The sequence below is a fragment of the Oncorhynchus mykiss genome, chromosome 13 (genome assembly GCF_013265735.2).
Source record: "Oncorhynchus mykiss isolate Arlee chromosome 13, USDA_OmykA_1.1, whole genome shotgun sequence".
NCBI lineage: Eukaryota > Metazoa > Chordata > Actinopteri > Salmoniformes > Salmonidae > Oncorhynchus > Oncorhynchus mykiss.
Window position 1 is genome coordinate 12,553,495 of NC_048577.1, and position 23,117 is coordinate 12,576,611.

Sequence of the window (23,117 nt, forward strand, 5' to 3'; positions counted from 1 at the left end):
GTCAAACATGGTGGTGGCAGCATCATGGTTTGGGCCTGCTTTTCTTCAGCAGGGACAGGGAAGATGGTTAAAATTGATGGGAAGATGGATGGAGCCAAATACAGGACCATTCTGGAAGAAAACCTGATGGAGTCTGCAAAAGACCTGAGACTGGGATGGAGATTTGTCTTCCAACAAGACAATGATCCAAAACATAAAGCAAAATCTACAATGGAATGGTTCAAAAATAAACATATCCAGGTGTTAGAATGGCCAAGTCAAAGTCCAGACCTGAATCCAATCGAGAATCTGTGGAAAGAACTGAAAACTGCTGTTCACAAATGCTCTCCATCCAACCTCACTGAGCTCGAGCTGTTTTGCAAGGAGGAATGGGAAAAAAATTCAGTCTCTCGATGTGCAAAACTGATAGAGACATATCCCAAGCGACTTACAGCTGTAATCGCAGCAAAAGGTGGCGCTACAAAGTATTAACTTAAGGGGGCTGAATCATTTTGCACGCCCAATTTTTCAGTTTTTGATTTGTTAAAAAAGTTTGAAATATCCAATAAATGTCGTTCCACTTCATGATTGTGTCCTACTTGTTGTTGATTCTTCACAAAAAAATACAGTTTTATATCTTTATGTTTGAAGCCTGAAATGTGGCAAAAGGTCGCAAAGTTCAAGGGGGCCGAATACTTTCGCAAGGCACTGTATCACAAACCGCTGAGGTGCCTTATTGTTATTATAAACTGGTTACCAACGTCATTAGAGCAGTAAAAATAAATGTTTTGTCATACCCATGGTATATGGCCTGATATACCACGGCTATCAGCTAATCAGCATTCAGGGCTCAAACCACCCAGTTTATATTAACAGTTAATACTGTATTTACAGTGATGTATAATGGGCCAGTATGGTTCTTTGTAGATCATTTGGTAGAGCATGGTGCTTGTAACGCCAGGGTAGTGGGTTCAATGCCCAGGACCGCCCATACTTAAAATGTATGCATGCATGACTGTAAGCTGCTCTGGATAAAAATGTCTGCTAAATATATTAAATATTATAATGGCACTTCATGTTTGTTCCCTGTCTCTCCACAGGAAGTAGTCCATTGGACAGCCCAAGGAACTTCTCCCCCAGTGGCCCTGCCCACTTCTCATTTGCCTCCTCTAGAAGGTAAATAGCGTTTGGACTACTCAATACATCTGCTGTTTACATATAAAGAGATTATATCCAGTTACATAAAGGGATTCAAAACCAGGTAACGCTCTTGGCAGGTCCCTTTTTATGATCCTATAATCTAATCTAGCAGCCATATCTCTAAATCAGGTAATCCTACAACAAACAAAAAGCCTTTGGCTACACTGCATAAACAAACACATTGTCACACCAATACCGCCGTAATAGCAATCAACTGGCCATTCCTTTTTGAAGGAATATGTGTAGTTTTGTGGGCAGGCAGTATAGTAGAGAGGAAGGACAGAGAGAGTTGCTGAAATAGCAGTAGGCTGGATGTGAACCCCTGCTGCAGCTGTAAATGTGCTCCAGAGGCAGTGGACCACTAGACCACCCCAGGCCTCAACTGACCGTTTAGTTAAGCAGGGACAATATTCCAGTGGCACACACACAGTGAAAGGGAATTCATTTACACCCTTATACAGAGACACTTTCCCCTCTTTGCATTCCCCTGTCACACGGCATGACAAAGTGTGTGTGTGTGTTTATGTGCGCGCACAGACGGATGGGCCTCTGAGTGCCAGGATGTAGCCAAAACCAACATCTATCATGACTCCAGCAGTGTCAGACAGATAGAAGGTCCCACAGAGAGAGGGAGAGAGATATGTGTGGCAGGACCCCAGGGAAGCAGAGGAAAGGAAGGGATTATTGGCGCAAAAGGCAATCCAGGAGGTGTGAAAGAAATGTGGAACATTAAGCTCTCTGACTTTTTGGACAGAAGGAACTATCTATTGTATAAATCCCTTTCTGATCTGGAACTAGTATGACGCAATTCTTCCTGCTCTCTTCCTAATCCCCCCCCCCCTCTCTCTCTCTCTCTTTCTCTCCCACCCTAACCCTCTCTCTCTCTCTCTCTCTCTCTCTCTCTCTCTCTCTCTCTCTCTCTCTCTCTCTCTCTCTCTCTCCCCCACCCTACCCCCCTCTCTCTCTCTCTCTCTCTCTCTCTCACCCACCCTACCCCCCCTCTCTCTCCCACCCTACCCCTCTCTCCCTCTCTCTCTCTCTCTCTCTCTCTCTCTCCCACCCTACCCCTCTCTCCCTCTCTCTCCCACCCTACACCTCTCTCTCTCTCTCCCACCCTACCCCTCTCTCTCTCTCTCACCCCCCCCTCGCTCTCTCCCACCCTACCCCTCTCTCCCTCTCTCTTCTGCAGGGCGGACGGTCGAAGATGGTCCCTGGCCTCTCTCCCCTCCTCTGGTTATGGCACCAACACACCCAGCTCAACGGTAACTACAACTGACCCATTTTTACACAGACGGTAAAATGTGTAAGAACGTGTAAGAACAACAATTAATGGTGTTTTATCTGTGTCTGAAACGGACAAAAGGAAACTCAAATAAAAAGACAAAAATCATTGTAATAACTCCTCCATTTGAACGCCACACTCTAGAGGTCCTTTCATATTACCAACATGACATGATCTAGCAGCATGGAGCTGTTTGGCCTTGTTATCAGAGTTACTGTTCGTTTCCTCAAGGCAGTTCCATTGCTTCATGCCTTGGTCCCTGATTTGAGTAGACTTGACAGTTGAAAGCAGGACAGAGGAAAAACGATCCAGTCTTTTTCTTCATAATAACCACCATATAACTGTTAAAGGGGCAATCTGCAGTTCAAACCATAATCAGTGGAAGTAGTAATTGCAGATTGCTCCTTTAAGTCATGAGACATCTGATAGGGCGAAACTTGTTTTTTATTCTAGCTCTCATTCATGCAAATTACATTAGCGAAACTTGACATTCCATGCATGAATATGTATTTATACGCTAGAATGCATTTCCATATATTAAATGTTTCCCTGCTTGGTATGCAGGATGCCATTAGGAAACTCATGTTCTGTGGAGTTGATGTTCTACTTGTTTTGTTCTGCTTTTAAAATGATTACACGGCACACTAGCAGCCTTCTGGTGCCATGTGCAGGTACACACACACACACACACACACACACACACACACACACACACACACACACACACACACACACACACACTGGCAGACACACACACACACACACACACACACACACACACACACACACTGACAGACACACACACACACACACACACACACTGACAGACATACGCACACACACACACACACACACACACACACACACACACACACACACACACACACACACACACACACACACACACACACACACACACACACACACACACACACACACACACTGGCAGACACCCACAGACAGACACACAATCACTGACAGACACACACATACAGACACACACACACACAGACAGACACACACCCACAGACAGACACACAATCACTGACAGACACACACACAGACAGACACACACACAGACACACACACAGACAGACACACACACTGACAGACACACACACTGACAGACACACACACACACACACAGACAGACACACACACACTCACTGACAGACACACACTCACTGACAGACACACACTGACAGACACACACACTGACAGACACACACACAGACAGACACACACACTGACAGACACACTGACAGACACACACACTGACAGACACATTGACAGACACACACACAGACAGACACACACACTGACAGACACACACTGACAGACACACATTGACAGACACACACACTACCCCCCCACCCCTCCCACACATAAAGCCTTTCCCTCTATAATTTGTGCTGTAAATCTCAGCTGGATAGTTAAAAGGCACCTTCCCGCTGGTGAACATGGATCTATCCCATAATACTACCCATGGAGAACAGAACTAAAAATAAACCAGCGGCTCAGATCAGATCGCTTGCTAAGATGTACATTCAGTACCTGATTTATCACTGTGGCTGATGACTTGGCTCAAAGAGAATGTGTGTGTGTCCGTCCTGGGTGTGTGTGTGTGTGTGTGTGTGTGTGTGTGTGTGTGTGTGTGTGTGTGTGTGTGTGTGTGTGTGTGTGTGTGTGTGTGTGTGTGTGTGTTGTGTGTGTGTTGTGTGTGTGTGTGTGTGTGTGTGTGTGTGAGATAATAAAGTAGAAACAGAAAGTCAACCGGTCTTAAAAACATGTTATCTCATCCTCTCTATCCATTGCTATGATTCAGTTAGCTAAACTGAGTGATGGAGTGAGGGATGGAGTGAGGGATGGAGTGAGGGATGGGGGGGGATACAGACAGAGATGGAAAGGGAATACAGAAAGAGTCAATGAAGAGTGAAATGTGTGTAAGAGAGAGAGAGGGGGGGAAGACAGACAAAAAAGAGGAAAAGAACGAGAACACACCCACAAACACCCCCCACACACATATCCACACACACCCACAAACACCCCCCACACACACATCCACACACACCCACAAACACCCCCCCCCCCACACACACATCCACACACACCCACAAACACCCCCCCCCCCCACACACATCCACACACACCCACATAAACACACCCCCACACACATCCACACATACCCACACAAACACACCCCCACACATGCGCCCACCCACCCACACACACACACACACACACACACACGCACACACACCCCACCCACACACCCACACAAACACACCCCCACACACCTACTCACCCACACGCACCCACCCACACACACACACACACACACACACACATACACTACCATTAATTGCAGTTTTGCAGTGCTGTTGACAGGAGGTTCTCTCCTCCCCTGTCCCCCTCACCTGTCTCTTCTTCACCCCTCTCTCCCCTCTCCTCTCTCCACCTCCTTCCTTCTCCTCTCTCCACCTCCTTCCTTCTCCCCCTCTCCTCTCCTCTCTTCTCTCCCCCTCTCTTCTCTTCTCTCCCCCTCTCCTCTCTTCTCTTCCTCTCTCCCCTCTCCTCTCCTGTCTCCACCTTCCTCTCTTCTCTCCCCCATCCTCTCTTCCTCCTGTACAGACGTCAGTTTTCAGACCTCCCCAGGCTCTTACATGGACCATTACTTGCTTGATTAGCTACTGCAGGGTCCGCATACACAGAGGGGATGAAAGGAGGGGATGAAAGGAGGGCAGATGAGATGAAAGGAGGGGATGAAAGGAGGGCAGAGGAGATGAAAGGAGGGAATGAGGACAGAGGAGATGAAAGGGCAGAGGAGATGAAAGGAGGGGATGAGGACAGAGGAGATGAAAGGAGGGGATGAGGGGAGAGGAGATGAAAGGAGGGGATGAGAACAGAGGAGATGAAAGGAGGGCAGAGGAGATGAAAGGAGGGGATGAGGACAGAGCAGATGAAAGGAGGGGATGAGAACAGAGAAGATGAAAGGAGGGCAGAGGAGATGAAAGGAGGGGAGAGGAGATGAAAGGAGGGGATGAGGGGAGAGGAGATGAACGGAGGACAGGAGGACAGAGGAGATGAAAGGAGGGGATGAAAGGAGGGCAGAGGAGATGAAAGGAGGGGATGAGGACAGAGCAGATGAAAGGAGGGCAGAGGAGATGAAAGGAGGGGAGAGGAGATGAAAGGAGGGGAGAGGAGATGAATGGAGGAGAGGAGGACAGAGGAGATGAGGGGAGAGGAGATGAAAGGAGGAGAGGAGGACAGAGGAGATGAAAGGAGGGCAGGAGGACAGAGAGAGACACATTAAGACCCAACCAAATCATGAGAAAACTAAACGATAATTACGTGACACATTGGAAAGAATTTACAAAAAAACAGAGCAAACTAGAATGCCATCACAGCAGCAAGATTTGTGACCTGTTGCCACAAGAAAAGGGCAACCAGTGAAGATCAAACACCATTGTAAATACAACCTATATTTATGTTTATTTATTTTCCCTTTTGTACTTTAACTATTTGCACATCATTACAACACTGTATATAAACATAAAATGACATTTGAAATGTATTTTGGAACTTTTGTGAGTGTTTACTGTACGTTTTTTATTGTTTATTTCACTTGCTTTGGCAATGTTAACATGTGTTTCCCATGACAACAAAGACCCTTAAGTTAAATTGAATTGAGAGAGAGGAAAAGGAAGAGAGAGAGAGGGGGGGGGGATGGAGAGAGAGGAAGTAAGACAGAGTTAATGGAGAAAGAGAGAACCACAACAGGAGAGGACATAAAATACTTTCCCTCTATCCTGCTATCTCTCCTTCCTTGTATCCCTCTATCCTCCTTCAATCCATCTCATCCCATCATCTCCCTATGTGTTCAATTGATAATGTTGATATGCATTTAGCAATTTGAAGTGGTTTGGATTGGAACCAGAAGTAGGCCAGGTTCTAATGGATTTCATGGCAGAAATCATTGTTTAACCTCCCAACACTCACTCACTCACTCACTCAATCACTCACTCACTCACTCACTCACTCACTCACTCACTCACTCACAAACGCACAAACACACACCACTATCTCCCCATCCCTATGGGAGGCGTGTTCATTAAAGCCCTTGATTGATCCAGCCTGGTTTTTCCTGTAGCTCTAGAACAGAAAAGCACGTTTGTTTAAGAGTAGGGTCTGCTAGTGCTAAGACCCCTGAGGCTCCACTTTAGCTTGTTGTCCAGTTTTAGTTTTCAGTCTCTTAGACTTGGTCTATTTTCTCTCTCTTCATCATACTCTTTCTCCCTCCCACTCTCTTTTCATCACATTTTTTGTTTTGTGATATTGACGTTTGTCCAGCAGCCTAGAAGCTCTGCATCGAACACATTAGTTGTACAATAAAGGCTTATTAACGCTTGAGGGCTCACTCTCTCTATCTCTCACTTCCACACTTTCTCTCTCTCTCTACCCCTCTCATGTCCACACTTTCTCTCTCTCTCTGTCTCTCTCTCTCTCTACCCCTCTCACTTCCACACTTTCTCTCTCTCTCTACCCCTCTCACGTCCACACTTTCTCTCTCTCTCTGTCTCGCTCTCTCTCTACCCCTCTCACTTCCACACTTTCTCTCTCTCTCTACCCCTCTCACGTCCACACTTTCTCTCTCTCTCTGTCTCGCTCTCTCTCTACCCCTCTCACTTCCACACTTTCTCTCTCTCTCTCTACCCCTCTCACTTCCACACTTTCTCTCTCTCTCGCTCTCTGTCTGTCTCTCTCTCTGTCTCTTTCTTTTATGAAACACATCATGAGGTATGATTGTTTCTTGCTTTTGACCTTTCTAATTACTCTCTCCCTTCCTCCTCCTCCCGCTCCCTCTCTCCCCCTCCCACCCCCTCGCTCCTGCTCTCTCCTCATGTCTTTCCTCCTCCCCCAGTCCTCCTCCTCGTCACAGGAGCGGCTGCACCAGCTGCCCTTCCAGCCCACCATGGATGAGCTGCACTTCCTGTCCAAGCACTTCGGCAGCACCGAGAGCATCACCGACGACGACGGGGGCCGCCGCTCGCCACACGTGCGCCCCCGCTCCCGAAGCCTCAGGTTATAGGGGTCAAGGGTCAGGGAAAGGGGTGGGGATACTAGTTTCGCCCTGTGTATCTCCTCGAAGCTTTATACACAAGCTTTATACACAAAGATATGAATACAAACCCAATCTCCTAACAAACTCCTCTGCTTTACAGTTGCTCGCTCTCTGTCTCTCTCTCTGTCTCTCTCTCTCTCTGTCTCTCTCTGTCTCTGTCTCTCTCTCTGTCTCTCTCTGTCTCTCTCTGGCTCTCTCTCTCTCTCTGTCTCTCTCTCTCTGTCTCTCTCTCTCTCTCTGTCTCTCTCTGTCTGTCTGTCTGTCTGTCTGTCTGTCTCTCTCTCTCTATCTCTGTCTGTCTGTCTGTCTGTCTCTCTCTTTCTCTCTCTTTCTCTCTTTCTCTTTCTCTCTCTCAGCATGCCCCTCTCTAGAGTTCACTGTGGTCTTTATTCATGTCAGTATCATCCAGGCGGTCTCCAGAGTGCATGTGTTTCTCCTCTCTTCTGTCTCCCAAGTGATGAGTCCATGGAGACTTCTAGACCAGACTAAAATATCTGCTCCACACACAGCAGACCTGGGTTCAAAATAATGTACATTTTCTTTCAAGAACTTTATCTGCGATTGATTAAACTTGTCTGACGCAATGGAACCAATGGAGTAGTCCCAAGCCATGTATGCCCCAGCCATCTGGCACCTCAGGAAGCTCCAAGTATTAAACATATCTTAAATACTATTTGAACCCAGGTCTTGTATTAGTGCTTGGCATGGTTGCATGTGGCTTGTTCCAATGGGGTCTGGTGGTCTCCTCTCTTGATACACTGTAGAATGGCGGAGTAACTTCCTGTGTCTTTAACAATGCTCCTCCTTGATTGAGGAGTGGGGTCCTAATTAGTGCATCCATTAGAGGGAGACGGAGTGTTCAGAATTCCTGATTGGTTGATTTTAGAGAGAGACTAAAAGTGAAGCTATCTTTGATTGGCTGATTTACATAATGTACAGACAGGGGTCCACACGTACGCACACACACACACACACACACTGGGTCCTGGCTGCTGCAAATTAAGCCTGCATTCAAGTGAAACATAAAAAAATTGATTGTCTATCACTCTTTTTTGTCAATCTGCCTCTCTGTCTCTGTCTCGTTCTCTCTCTTCAGCCCGGGGCGCTCACCGTCTTGCTATGACAACGAGATAGTAATGATGAACCATGTCTACAAGGAGCGCTTCCCCAAGGTCAGTACACACACACACATACACACACACACACACGCACACACTCACACGCACAACTCGTAAACAGAAATGCACACACGTATGCAGGTACGCATACACACGCGCGCAGATGCGCGCGCACACACACACACACACACACACACACACACACACACACACACACACACACACACACACACAGTGGCCCTATCCCATAACATGAATGGGACTTGAAGCATTGCTAACTGCAGTGTCACTGACTACCTGCACAGTTTTACTTGCTTCTGCATAAAAACACAACAAGATGGTTGCAACCGTCGCACCCCCAAAATGGAGACTGACATGTCATGCAGTAACTGATCCAAAATGGCCCCAGAGAGCCATTTAGACAGAGCCCAGCGCAGTGCAGTTTCTCTCTCTAATACAGCATATCTCCCCGTCCACTGTTGCAACCACTTCTGGCTTTGTGTTGACCGATATCAATGACTTACAGGCTGTATGACAGGCAGGCAGCCGCTGTGGTAAAGCTGCAAACCAAACAGAAGCAGACAAACAGAGAAAAGGCATTACTCACATCACATACTATAGTAGTTCCAACACTAAGGTACGGAGAGATTTATTTGGATTCAGCAGTTTGCTGATGGTGTCTGTTTGTTTGACTATATTGCTAGTCTCCCACTAGAATACTGATCACATGGACTTCACATGGTGCTCAATGGGTGGGTGAACCACGCTCGCACGTTAAGTAACCTTACCTGAGTCCTGAAGACTTGTGTTGGCTCCTAGGCTTTAGCTGAACACACCAACACAATCCTGTAGCTGGTAAAAGTCCTGGGTTCGAACCCCATCGGTCCTGTATTGATAATATGTAGTCTATGCTGTATATCTGTCAACTGCCCAGATGAAGGAACGTTGATAGCTTCTCCCCTGAAAGGCTTTATCTCAGTTGGTTAACACTGTCTTGTGGCCTGGGTTCGGACCCCAGTCACTCACCTGTAGTGTATTTTACCATGTTGTCCTCTCCTCCCAGGCTACAGCCCAGATGGAGGAGCGTCTGTCAGAGTTCATCCAGAACTTCTCCCCAGAGAGCGTGCTGCCGCTGGCTGACGGGGTCCTCAGCTTCATCCACCACCAGATAGCAGAGCTGTCCAGAGACTGCCTGACCAAATCACAGGATGGACTCATCACAACGGTGTATTTCTTTGAGCTGCAGGAGAATCTGGAGAAGATGCTCAACGACGTGAGTCATCATGCATAGTTGCAAACACATGAGGACGCACATACACAACACATATACATGCTCACATACACAACACATGTACATGCTCACATACACAACACATATACATGCTCACATACACAACACATATACATGCTCACATACACAACACATATACATGCTCACATACACAACACATGTACATGCTCACATACACAACACATATACATGCTCACATACACAACACATATACATGCTCACATACACAACACATATACATGCTCACATACACAACACATGTACATGCTCACACACGCACCCCTAGTCCTCTTCTGGTCTTCCAAAGTAACTGACATTCAATTTTATTGGTGAAGAACCTATTAATTGCTAAGAATTTGTTTATCGCTGTCCCTGGTGCTGAAGCCCTCTCTCTCTCTCTCTCTCTCTCTCTCTCTCTCTCTCTCTGTCTCTCTCCCTCAGGCCTATGAGCGTTCTGAGAGCTCTGAGTTGACCTTCGTCACTGAGCTGGTCAAAAAGCTCTTCATCATCATATCTCGTCCCGCCCGGCTTCTGGAATGTCTGGTGAGCTCTATTACAGGTCTATTAGGACGTTGAATGTTCAGGCTGCGACTCAGACACTCTGGATGGAGACTCTATTCTAGAGCACCTGGTTCAAATGGGTTTCAGAGCAGTTCACTCTCTAAATAGATCATTGAGTTAGAAATATGTGGAATTGTTGCAATAGCTTGTGAGTGGGCAATATATGCTGTACTATAATCCCTTAATTGACATGTATAATTATTTTGTCATATACAATTATTTCATATTGCGCTAATTCCCCTAATTTGGAAAGTGTGTTAACTACCTTGTACAAGCTTGAATTTTCAACACATGCACATCTTTTTACCTCAGATTGGTGATGTTAATATCAAGATTATACTAAATTGATTTTGCTTTAAAAAAAAGTTGCTGGCCACAAACAAATCCACGTATTTGACAGTCAAGCTGGCCCTGAAATGAAACCCCTGTCAGTTTGTAGGTCTACCTGTGAGGTGATGATTCGTTGAAATGTTCCAGTCAAAAAGGTGTTGTTTCCTTTTCGTATTGGCCATCTACTGTAAACGTGACACAACAAGATGAGTTGAGAAATGGCTACTACAGGTTCTCATCTATCGACAGGTATAAGTAGTTTACCCAAGTTAGCTCATCTTTTAGATGAGGGCAAACGGTACACGTCACCCCGGTTATTGTCCCAGTTCCATTGATCTTTATCGACAATAGTGATGTGATTCATTTGCGCTAGCTTTTGATTACAGTAGAACAAGCCAATCAAAGTGTAGAGTGGCTGCTTGGTAAATGTTGGTGTGTGTGCAGTTTATAAGCAACTTATTTAGCTAAATAGAACTAATCTGAACACAAGTGTGACATATGTATGTGTAGGGAGTAATGTTTATTTTTGGCCTTCAAAATATCACAACTTATTTCAGCATATTGATTATGAATTTGGACATTTAAAAACAAATTCATAATCAACAATAGGTAGCAGGAACAGTAACATTTTCAACTTATGTTTTAGGAATGTAAATGATACTTTCCGCATCATTTTTCAACAGGATTCTACTTAATCACCTAAAAACTAATGAATGAACCCCAAAAGGTGCTTTGGTTTATTGATTTTGATAATATAGCTATAATCGTGAAAAATATGTTTGTTTTGCCTACTATTCCAAATGGCACCCTATTCCCAATATAGTGCACTACTTTAGACCAGAACTCTATGGTCCCAAATGGCACCATATTCCCTATATAGTGCACTACTTTAGACCAGAACTCTATGGTCCCAAATGGCACCCTATTCCCTATATAGTGCACTACTTTTGGACCAGGCCCCCATAGGGCTCTGATCAAAGGTAGTGCACCATGTAGGGAATAGGATGCCATTTGGGACACATACTGTTCTTCCCCTTTAATCTGTCTCCCTCTCTCATTTTTCCCTGTAGCTAAATCAACGATACTAGAGGCTAACTTTATGACAGATTGTGCGGTGTATTTAACCAAAACACATCCCTTGTTTTCATAGATATAGGTCAAAGATGTCTTTATATGAGTCATTACATACACAGAATTAAGTTAAATGCCTAAGGATATTTTCCTAACTGTAAAACGTCCACCCACATACACTGCTGCCATGGGCCAACACCTCATTCAATGACAGTTGAAATGAACTCCTCCAACTGTCCAGTTGACATTCAAAGCTATATGTACATAAGTCACTGGAGTGTCCCTGGATTTACACACTCTGATTGATGGCTTCCCCTGCCTGTCAAACGCTTGGTCCCACCTCCTTCTGCTGTTGCGTCTCATCTTCCCGTTGCCAGGGTGACCAGCGGAAGAGGTCGATAGGGTCAGGCTGGATGCTTCTGCTTGTGTCAGTTATATGAGAGAGAGAGTGAGAGGGAAGAGGTAGACAAGGATGGAGGAAGAGAGAAAGTGAAATGGAGGAGGGAGAGAGAAAGTGAAATGGAGGGGGGAGAGAGAAAGCAAGAGAAGGAAAGATGGAGGGAAGGATGGAGGGAGAAACAAAAGAAAATGCAGAGGAGAAGAGAGATGGAGAGAGAGAAGAGAATGAAAGAGGTAGGGAAAGGTGGAGGGAGAGAGGATAGAGAACGGGAATTGGAGGGGAGAGAGAGGGGGGGGTTCAGTTCATTTGGCATTCTAGTCACAGTCTCCTCTGATTTGGTGAAATGTCAGAGCCATGGTGGAAGAACATTATCCCACATAGAGGTACATAGAGCAGAGCAGAACTCTGTGCAGAGAGTTTCACTCCCACAGAATCAAGTACAAGACTTATATTAGTCTTATATTGTGTCTCTAATCTATGATCACTCCACTCATAGTTGGCAATCCAGGGAACTTTGTAAATTTACTCAAAGAAATATAATCTATTCTATTCCTTCTATTTCTATGGGTTCACTCCTCTCATCTGTATCTTAGTTGGCAAGGCCAGGGAACAGTTGATCATCGGAACACTGAAACCAGGAAATGACCTTCCCCTCCCAGCCCCAGGTGCTCTGGTTTCTAATAACAGTGTTATATCCCTCCACAAAGGGTGAATGAAAGAGATGCCCAGAGGACAGAATAAAAGGCTATGTTAATCAGCTGTAGGGCTTATTGGAGCAGCAATTCAAAGTTATGACAATGTTAGTACCCAGCAGTTTATTAGCTCCTTATGTCAGTCTGTAGGATTCCCCAGTTAAACTCAAAACAGCACATAGAATACCATACACAATGGCAGTCGATGTGGCAGATTTTGTGTAACTTTGTATTTGGTTCCTTGTCTTCCCCCCCTCTCTGTAGGAGTTCAACCCAGAGGAGTTCTATCACCTGCTGGAGGCAGCGGAGGACCACGCCAAGGAGGGACACCTGATGAAGACGGACATCCCTCGCTACATCATCAGCCAGCTGGGTCTGACCCGGGACCCTCTGGAGGGTGAGACACACACACATTTAATGAAGATGGATACTCCTTGTTACGTCAGGACACTCTAGAGCCCTCAACTCTGGAACCACTTGGCTTTATTCCTTTCTTCTCCTCCAATCAGGGACTGATTTAGACCTGGGACACCAGGTGGGTGGAATTAATTATCAGGGAGAATGGAAAACCAGCAGGCTCCGGACCTCGTTGGGTAAGAGTTTAATACCCCTAGACCAGAGGGTGAGTAAGGGAGGGGGAGGATGAGAGGGAAGAGAGGAACGGAAAGAGAAATTGAGGGTTGGAACAGACCAGGGACCCTCTGGAGGGTGAGAGAGAAGGATGAGAGGGAGGAGGAGAGAGAGAGGAAGAGATGAATGGAAAGAGACAGATTGAAGGCTGGGACAGACCAGGGACCCTCTGGAGGGTGAGAGAGAAGGATGAGAGGGAGGAGGAGAGAGAAGAGAGGAACAGAAATAGACAGATTCAGATGGCTGGGACAGACCAAGCACCCTCTGGAGGGTGAGAGAGATGTAGGAGAGAGGAGTAGAGGGGAGATTTAATGAAGAAGAGAGTAAGGAAGAGAGGGATGAGAGGAATAAAAAGAGACATGCAGGCAGCTGGGACTGACCTGCGACCGTGTGGAGGTTGGGATGGGGGGGAGACAGTAGACGGAAACAGAAAGAGACAGATTTAGGGCATCATGTACCTGTAGAAGCCAAACAAGAGAAAATGAAAGATTGATGGTTGAGAATTCTCTACCCACATTTTGACAGCCACACTCCCTCGGGTGTTTATTATAGGTAATTAACTATAAAGCTAGCAGAAATAACCTTAGAAAAAACAATACATTTTGGCATGAGAAAAACAACAGCATCTTGGCATTGTAGCATGTGGGCAGGGATCCACCTGTCAGCTAGCCTGGTCCCAGCTCTTGTCATTGTCACACTGAACCTTGGCAAGACAGCACAAACAGACCTGGGACCAGGCTACATGTAGACATTATTGAGACGCAGAGAGAACTCCCTTTACTGATTATGAAGCCGGTCACTGCACTCACTGTCATTAATCTACAGCAGCCCCCAAACTCCTTCTCTGACTCCTTCAATTCCTTCCAGCTCCACTTCTCACAGTGGCAAATCCATCACAAGCTGTTCATTAAACTACTCAATGTAAATGTGTTAGAAAGACTATTCAGAATCCGACTGGCTCCTCTTTGTCAGCTACCTTCAGTCTGGTTGAAGAAATATGAGTTTGGGTTTTAGTGGGTTGTCACAATGTGACACTTTTTACAAACCACCTCTTGGTTTAGCACCTTTCTGTTTTTCACCCACACAAATATTCACAGCTTCATCTCTCTTTCTCTCTCTCACACACTCTCGTCTTCCCTCCCTCTCTCGGTTCCCCAAACACAACCATTTCGTTTTTAGAAATGTTGTTACCAAGGTGACAAGAAGATATATTATTTTCACATCACTTTGTGACATCTAATTCAAATGAACGAGATGCTTACTTAAAGATGCAATGCAGCCGTTTTAATCTCAATATCAAATCATTTCTGGTGACAGAAAGTACCTTACTGTGATTGTTTTCAATTAAAATTATTTAAAAAATAATTCTTCTTCGCAAAGAGCATCGTCTGGAAGTGGTCTGAGTGGGGAGGGGAAAACTGAAAATGAGCTGTTATTGGTCTATTAACTCATTTACCGGCTCCATCCTACCAAAACAGTCAGTTATTTCAGGCGGTCGTTTCAAACAGCTCCAACACTAACTTTTTCTCCAACGTCGTAGTGTGGAAATATATATAGTGCTTTGGAAAGTATTCAGACCCCTTGACTTTTTCCACATTTTGTTATGTTACAGTCTTATTCTTATTCCCCTTATCATTCTACACACAGTAGCCCATAATGGAAAAGCAAAAACAGTTTTAAAATATTTTTTTGCAAATGTATTTAACAATAAAAACTGAAATACCACATGTACACTACTGTTCAAAAGTATGAAATGTAAACTTAGAAATGTCCTTGTTTTTGATAGAAAATCAATTTTTTCCCATTAAAATAATATAAAATTGATCAGAAATACGTGGAGACATTTTTAATGATGAAATTGACAGTTGTAGCTGGAAACGGCTGATTTTTTAATGGAATATCTACATATGCGTACAGAGGCCCATTATCAGCAACCGTGTTCAATGGCATGTTGTGTTAGTTAATCCAAGTTTATCATTTTAAAAGGCTAATTGATCATTAGAAAACCCTTTTGCAATTATTTTAGCACAGCTGAAAACTGTTGTGCTGATTAAGGAAGCAATAAAACTGGCCTTCTTTAGACTAGTTGAGTATCTGGAGCATCAGCATTTGCTCAAAATGACCAGAAACAAAGTCTATCTTCTGAAACTCGTCAGTCTATTCTTGTTCTGAGAAATGAAGGCTATTCCATGCAAGAAATTGCCTGAAGATCTATGTAGATATTCCATTTAAAAATCTACAATTTCCAGCTACAACAGTCAATTACATAATTTAAAATGTCTACACTGTATTTCTGATCAATTTGATGTTATTTTAATGGACAAAAAAATAGCTTTTCTTTCAAAAACAAGGACATATCTAAGTGACCCCAAACTTTTGAACGGTAGTGTACATACTGTAAGTATTCAGACCCTTTACTCAGTACTTTGTTGAAGCACCTTTGGCAGTGATTACAGCCTCGAGTCTTCTTAGGTATAACGCTACAAGCTTGGCAAATCTCTATTTGAGGAGCTTATCCCATTCTTCTCTGCAGATCCTTCAAGCTCTGTCAGGTTGGATGGGGAGCATTGCTGCACAGCTATTTTCAGGTCTCTCCAGAGATTTTCTGGCTGGGCCACTCATCAAGGACATTCAGAGACCTTCGCCCCAGTCTGAGGTCCTGAGCACTCTGGAGCAGGTTTTCATCAAGGATCTCTCTGTACTTTGCTCTGTTCATCTTTGCCTCGATCCTGACTAGTCTCCCAGTCCCTGCCGCTAAAAAAAAATCCCCACAGCATGATGCTGCCACCACCATGCTTCACTGTAGGGATGGTGGCAGGTTTCCCTGCCAAGTTTCCCTACAGTTCAATCTTGGTTTCATCACACCAGAGAATCTTGTTTCTCATGGTTTGAGTCCTTTAGGTGCCTTTTGGCAAATTCCAAGCGGGCTGTTATGTGCCATTTACTGAGTAGTGGCTTCCATCTGGCCACTCTACAATAAAGGCCTGATTGGTGGAGTGCTGCAGAGATGCAGAGATGGTTGTCCTTCTGGAAGGTTCTCTCATCTCCACAGAGGAATTCTGGAGCTCTTTCAGAGTGACCATTGGGTTCTTGGTCACCTCTCTGACCAAGGCCCTTCTCCCCTGATTGCTCAGTTTGGTCAGGCGGACAGTTTCAGGAAGAGTCTTGGTGCTTCCAAACTTTTTCCATTTAAGAATGATGGAGGCCACTGGGTTTTTGGGGACACTCAATGCTGCAGAAATGTTTTGATACCCTTTCCCAGATCTGTGCCTTAACACAATCCTGTCTCGGAGCTCTATGAACAATTCCTTTGACCTCATGGCTTGTTTTTTGCTCTGACATGCTGTGAGACCTTATATAGACAGGTGTGTGCTTTTCCAAATCATGTCCAATCAATTGAATTTACCACAGGTGGACTCCAATCAAGTTGTAAAAATATCTCAAGGATGATGAATGAAAACAGAATGCACCTGAGCTCAATTTTGAGTCTCATAGCAAAGGGTCTGAATACTTATGTAAAGAAGGTATTTCTGTTTTTTTGTTTTTATTACATTTGCAAAAATGTCTAAAAACCTGTTTTCGCTTTGTCATTATGGGGTATTGTGTGTATATCGATGAGGGAAAACATTTATTTAATCCATTTTAGAATAAGGCTGTAACGTAACAAAATGTGGAAAAAGTCAAAGGGACTGAATACTTTCCAAAGGCACTGTATATATAAAACATGGAAATCCCGTATTTGACTGCACTGGGCCTTTAACACATTTTCATTTATTTGTTCAGCACTCTCCCCCTTATCCAGAGTGACTCACATGTCAAAGTGATTTTGTTATTGTAGCGAAAAACCCAAACAACCCTCTTTAAAGTGAATTGCCATTGCATTGCTCAGGCTGTAACACAACGAAATGTGGAATAAGTCACATTCTGAAGGCACTGTATGTATACACAATGCTATTGATCTGCAACAGTACACACCAGATACTGTATTGAGTGTTAAATCATGTGTTTTGTCCAGACATTGTGAGCATGGACAACTACTATGACAGTGAAGGTCCCCACACCCCAGAGCCAGACGATTCTGCAGAGGTGAGGACCCTCCATATCTAATGATAAATAAACTCACAGACAACCAGATCAGAGGTGAGGACCCTCCATCTCTAATGAGAAATACACTCACAGACACACCAGATCAGAGGTGAGGACCCTCCATTTCTAATGAGAAATACACTCACAGACACACCAGATCAGAGGTGAGGACCCTCCATTTCTAATGAGAAATACACTCACAGACACACCAGATCAGAGGTGAGGACCCTCCATCTCTAATGAGAAATACACTCACAGACACACCAGATCAGAGGTGAGGACCCTCCATTTCTAATGATAAATACACTCACAGACACACCAGATCAGAGGTGAGGACCCTCCATTTCTAATAAGAAATACACTCACAGACACACCAGATCAGAGGTGAGGACCCTCCATCTCTAATGAGAAATACACTCACAGACACAACAGATCAGAGGTGAGGAACCTCCATCTCTAATGAGAAATACACTCACAGACACAACAGATCAGAGGTGAGGACCCTCCATTTCTAATGAGAAATACACTCACAGACACACCAGATCTCTCTTCAAATAGTATCTAGCTTAAGTTGGACTGAGCTTGCCTGCTTGTTTATGTAGGGGAAGATGAAAGCCATGAAGCCGCCAAGTGAAGAAGACTTTCAAACCATCAAGCTGATCAGCAACGGAGCATATGGGTGAGTAGAGTCTGGTCAAAGCAATATGAATGACTATGCATTTCATGTACATCACAAAGTCCTCACATTCATTCAAAGACATGAGGCTCCAGGTAGATTTCTCTGACCATCTCATTTTACCACAACCATATCCTTGGCTTCTTGCACCTCTACCCTTTACCCATCTCCCTCCTCCCCTCTCTCCCCTCCTCCCTCCTTGTCCACTCCCCTCTCTCCCCTCCCTCCTTCTTCCCTCCTCCTTCCCTCCCCCATCAGTGCGGTGTACCTGGTACGTCACAGGGAGACCCGTCAGCGTTTTGCCATGAAGAAGATCAACAAGCAGAACCTGATCCTGAGGAACCAGATCCAGCAGGCCTTCGTAGAGAGAGACATCCTGACCTTCGCTGAGAACCCCTTCGTGGTCTCCATGTTCTGCTCCTTCGAGACTCGCAGGCACCTCTGCATGGTCATGGAGTATGTTGAAGGTCAGTGGGTTTCTGAGGAAACTGTACTACTTTAATGGAATTACAATAAAGGCTTCATAGGATGTCCCAAGAAACTTCACATATCTTACACCTTGCTCTTTCAAAGTTCTCTCCGTTCTGATCTTGTTCACTTCCTTTGAGGTGAGAGAGTTTCTCAGGAAACCCGGTTGGATTTCATTCTCATTCTGGAAAGTAGTACTCTCCCTTCTGCCCTTGTTCATTTGCCATTCGTGGTATCTGATAGGACTGGCTAGGTGAAAGCACTGTGGTGGAAACCAGCGGGGAGAGCAGCTCATAATAATGGATGGAGTGATGTGAATGGAATGGTATCAAACCCATGGAAAACCACATGTTTGATGTGTGTGATACCTATCCATTCCAAACATTACTATGAGCCCGTCCTCCTCATTTAAAGTGCCACCAGACAAATCAAACCAACTCTTATTTGTCACGTGCGCCGAATACAACAGATGTAGACCTTACAGTGAAATTCTAACTTACAGGCTCTAACCAACAGTGCGATTTTTAAGTAAAAAATTGGTATTAGGTGAACAATAGAAAAGTAAAGAAATAAAAACAACAGTGAAAAGACAGTGAAAAATAACAGTAGCGAGGCTATATACAGTAGCGAGGCAATATACAGTGAGGCTATATACAGGCACCGGTTAGTCGGGCTGATTGAGGTAGTATGTACATGTAGGTATGGTTAAAGTGACTATCAATATATGATAAACAGAGAGTAGCAGTAGCGTAAAAGAAGGGTTGGCGGGTGGTGGGTGGCGGGACACAATGCAGATAGTCCGGGTAGCCAATGTGCGCAGGAACCGGTTAGCCAGGCTAATTGAGGTAGTGTGTACATGAATGTATAGTTAAAGGGACTACACATATATGAATAACAGAGCAGCAGCGTAAAAGAAGGGTTGGGGTGGGGGCGGGACAATGCAAATAGTCCGGGTAGCCATTTGATTACCTGTTCAGGAGTCTTATGGCTTTGGGGTAAAAGCTGTTGAGAAGCCTTTTGGTCCTAGACTTGGCGCTCCGGTACCGCTTGCCACGCGGTAGTAGAGAGAACATTCTATGACTGGGGTGGCTGTGGTCTATGACAATTTTTTGGGCCTTCCTCTGACACCGCCTGGTGTAGAGGTCCTGGATGGCAGGCAGCTTAGCCCCAGTGATGTACTGGGCCGTACGCACTACCCTTTGTAGTGCCTTGCGGTCGGAGGCCGAGCAGTTGCCATACCAGGCAGTGATGCAACCAGTCAGGATTCTCTCGATGTTGCAGCTGTAGAACCTTTTGAGAATCTGAGGACCCATGGCAAATCTTTTTAGTTTCCTGAGGGAGAATAGGCTTTGTCGTGCCCTCTTCACGACTGTATTGGTGTGTTTGGACTATTCTAGTTTGTTGGTGATGTGTACACCAAGGAACTTGAAGCTCTCAACCAGCTCCACTGCAGCCCCGTCGATGAGAATGGGGGGCGTGTTCGGTCCTCCTTTTCCTGTAGTCCACAATCATCTCCTTTGTCTTGATTATGTTGAGGGATAGGTTGTTCTTTTAGCACCATCCGGCCAGGTCTCTGACCTCCTCCTTATAGGATGTCTCGACTGAGCACGCACCCCTGAGGGGCTCCAGTGTTGAGGATCAGCGTGGTGGATGTGTTGCTACTTACCCTCACCACCTGGGGGCGGCCTGTCAGGAAGTTCAGGATCTAGTTGCAGAGGGAGGTGTTTAGTCCCAGGATCCTTAGCTTAGTGATGAGCTTTGAGGGCACTATGGTGTTGAACGCTGAGCTGAAGTCAATGAATAGCATTCTCACATAGGTGTTCCTTTTGTCCAGGTGGGAAAGGGCAGTGTGGAGTGCAATAGAGACTTCATCATCTGTGGATCTGTTTGGGCGGTATGCAAATTGGGCTGGCAGGCTCGTGTCACTGGGCACTGGGCAGCTTGCGGTTGTTCCCTTTGTAGTCTGTAATAGTTTGCAAGCCCTGCCACATAAGACGAGCGTCGGAGCCGGTAAAGTACGATTCAATCTTAGCCCTATATCGGCGCTTTGCCTGTTTGAGGGTTTGTCGGAGGGCATAGCAGGATTTCTTAAAAGCTTCCGAGGTAGAGTCCAGCACCTTGAATGCGGCAGCTCTACCCTTTAGCTCAGTTCGAATGTTGCCTGTAATCCATGGCTTCTGGTTGGGACTGTGTCTAACTAACACCACTGGTGGAAACCTAGAAACATCTATCCTATCAGGGGATTGACCGAGGGCCAGAGATTCAAATAACTGTCAACTTGTTATTTTACCATAGTCAATTCAGTTGTAGAAAGTAAAACGGGGTCACTTCCCACAGCAGCCCTAGCCAAACCATCTTCCTTAATGCGTGTTAGGTGCTCGAGGGCAACTCAACATACTCAACCCAACTATATAGCAGAAAGCAGATTGCTTTTCTCCTGATTGTTAGTGTTCAGAGTCAGCCTACAGACACAGCCAGGCATGAAGAGTAGTGTGTGAGTCAGATGGGACTCTGCCAAACATAGGTTTACCAGGCCAAGGAGAAGGGGAGAAACAACCCAAGAGAAACGACGACAGATAGGGCCGACCGACACTGTGAAATCCTTTAACCTCTTCAGACTGACTCTCAGGCCGTGCCCCATTCTCTTCCCAAAGGGTACAGAAGTGCGCACTTGCACATTGCCCGTCGTAAATTGAACAGCGTTGTTGTGGTATAACCTCTGTCTGTAGGTCAATGAAGTCCCCACCAGTGTTTGAATCCATGACAGAAAGTGTGTACAAGTCCATTCTTTAGGAGCAGGGTAGAGAACCGAGGCATAATCCATGTCTAACCAACCATGTTGTGTTCCTATAGGGGGAGACCGTGTCTAACCAACCATGTTGTGTTCCTATAGGGGGAGACCGTGTCTAACCAACCATGTTGTGTTCCTATAGGGGAAGACTGTGTCTAACCAACCATGTTGTGTTCCTATAGGGGGAGACCGTGTCTAACCAACCATGTTGTGTTCCTATAGGGGGAGACCGTGTCTAACCAACCATGTTGTGTTCCTATAGGGGGAGACCGTGTCTAACCAACCATGTTGTGTTCCTATAGGGGAAGACTGTGTCTAACCAACCATGTTGTGTTCCTATAGGGGTAGACCGTGTCTAACCAACCATGTTGTGTTCCTATAGGGGAAGACTGTGTCTAACCAACCATGTTGTGTTCCTATAGGGGAAGACTGTGTCTAACCAACCATGTTGTGTTCCTATAGGGGTAGACCGTGTCTAACCAACCATGTTGTGTTCCTATAGGGGGAGACCGTGTCTAACCAACCATGTTGTGTTCCTATAGGGGGAGACCGTGTCTAACCAACCATGTTGTGTTCCTATAGGGGGAGACCGTGTCTAACCAACCATGGTGTGTTCCTATAGGGGGAGACCGTGTCTAACCAACCATGTTGTGTTCCTATAGGGGGAGACCGTGCCTAACCAACCATGTTGTGTTCCTATAGGGGGAGACTGTGTCTAACCAACCATGTTGTGTTCCTATAGGGGGAGACTGTGTCTAACCAACCATGTTGTGTTCCTATAGGTGGAGACCATGTCTAACCAACCATGTTGTGTTCCTATAGGGGGAGACCGTGTCTAACCAACCATGTTGTGTTCCTATAGGGGGAGACCGTGTCTAACCAACCATGTTGTGTTCCTATAGGGGGAGACCGTGTCTAACCAACCATGTTGTGTTCCTATAGGGGGAGACCGTGTCTAACCAACCATGTTGTGTTCCTATAGGGGGAGACTGTGCCACTCTGCTGAAGAACATCGGGGCGCTGCCCGTGGAACTCACCAAAATGTACTTTGCAGAGACCGTGCTGGCACTGGAGTACCTACACAACTATGGCATCGTGCACCGAGACCTCAAGCCTGACAAGTGAGTGGGCTGCACTGCCACCCTGACAATCCCCTGGTGGATTGGAGGTTTTAAGTTGCTTTCACACTAGACAATATTCACCATAAATGTAATTTCTTAGGAACATTTGGGACATCCTCTAACAATATTAAGCCAAAATGTGTGTATGGGGAAAGGTTCTAGGAATACAGGCTCCTATAACTCCTACAGGCTCCTATTGGTCATACATACCAGTGGAGGCTGGTGGGAGGAGCTATAGGAGGACAGGCTCATTGTAATGGAATAATGGCTGTTCCTGGGGTTTGCTTTGCAGTTGGTAT

The 23,117-nt window shown here is 45.4% G+C and overlaps 1 protein-coding gene across 1 annotated transcript in view; it reads left to right on the forward strand.

The window, feature by feature from the left end:
* LOC110513219 (microtubule-associated serine/threonine-protein kinase 1-like) overlaps positions 1-23,117 on the forward strand; it is a 73,649-nt gene that overhangs the window by 37,159 nt on the left and 13,373 nt on the right. The window contains exons 4-14 of the mRNA XM_036942592.1: positions 1,080-1,155; positions 2,369-2,441; positions 7,383-7,543; positions 8,614-8,755; positions 9,765-9,974; positions 10,434-10,535; positions 13,311-13,443; positions 17,692-17,762; positions 18,365-18,441; positions 18,697-18,905; positions 22,680-22,818. Coding sequence (XP_036798487.1) covers positions 1,080-1,155; positions 2,369-2,441; positions 7,383-7,543; positions 8,614-8,755; positions 9,765-9,974; positions 10,434-10,535; positions 13,311-13,443; positions 17,692-17,762; positions 18,365-18,441; positions 18,697-18,905; positions 22,680-22,818 — 1,393 coding nt within the window. The remainder of the gene's footprint in view (positions 1-1,079; positions 1,156-2,368; positions 2,442-7,382; positions 7,544-8,613; positions 8,756-9,764; positions 9,975-10,433; positions 10,536-13,310; positions 13,444-17,691; positions 17,763-18,364; positions 18,442-18,696; positions 18,906-22,679; positions 22,819-23,117) is intronic.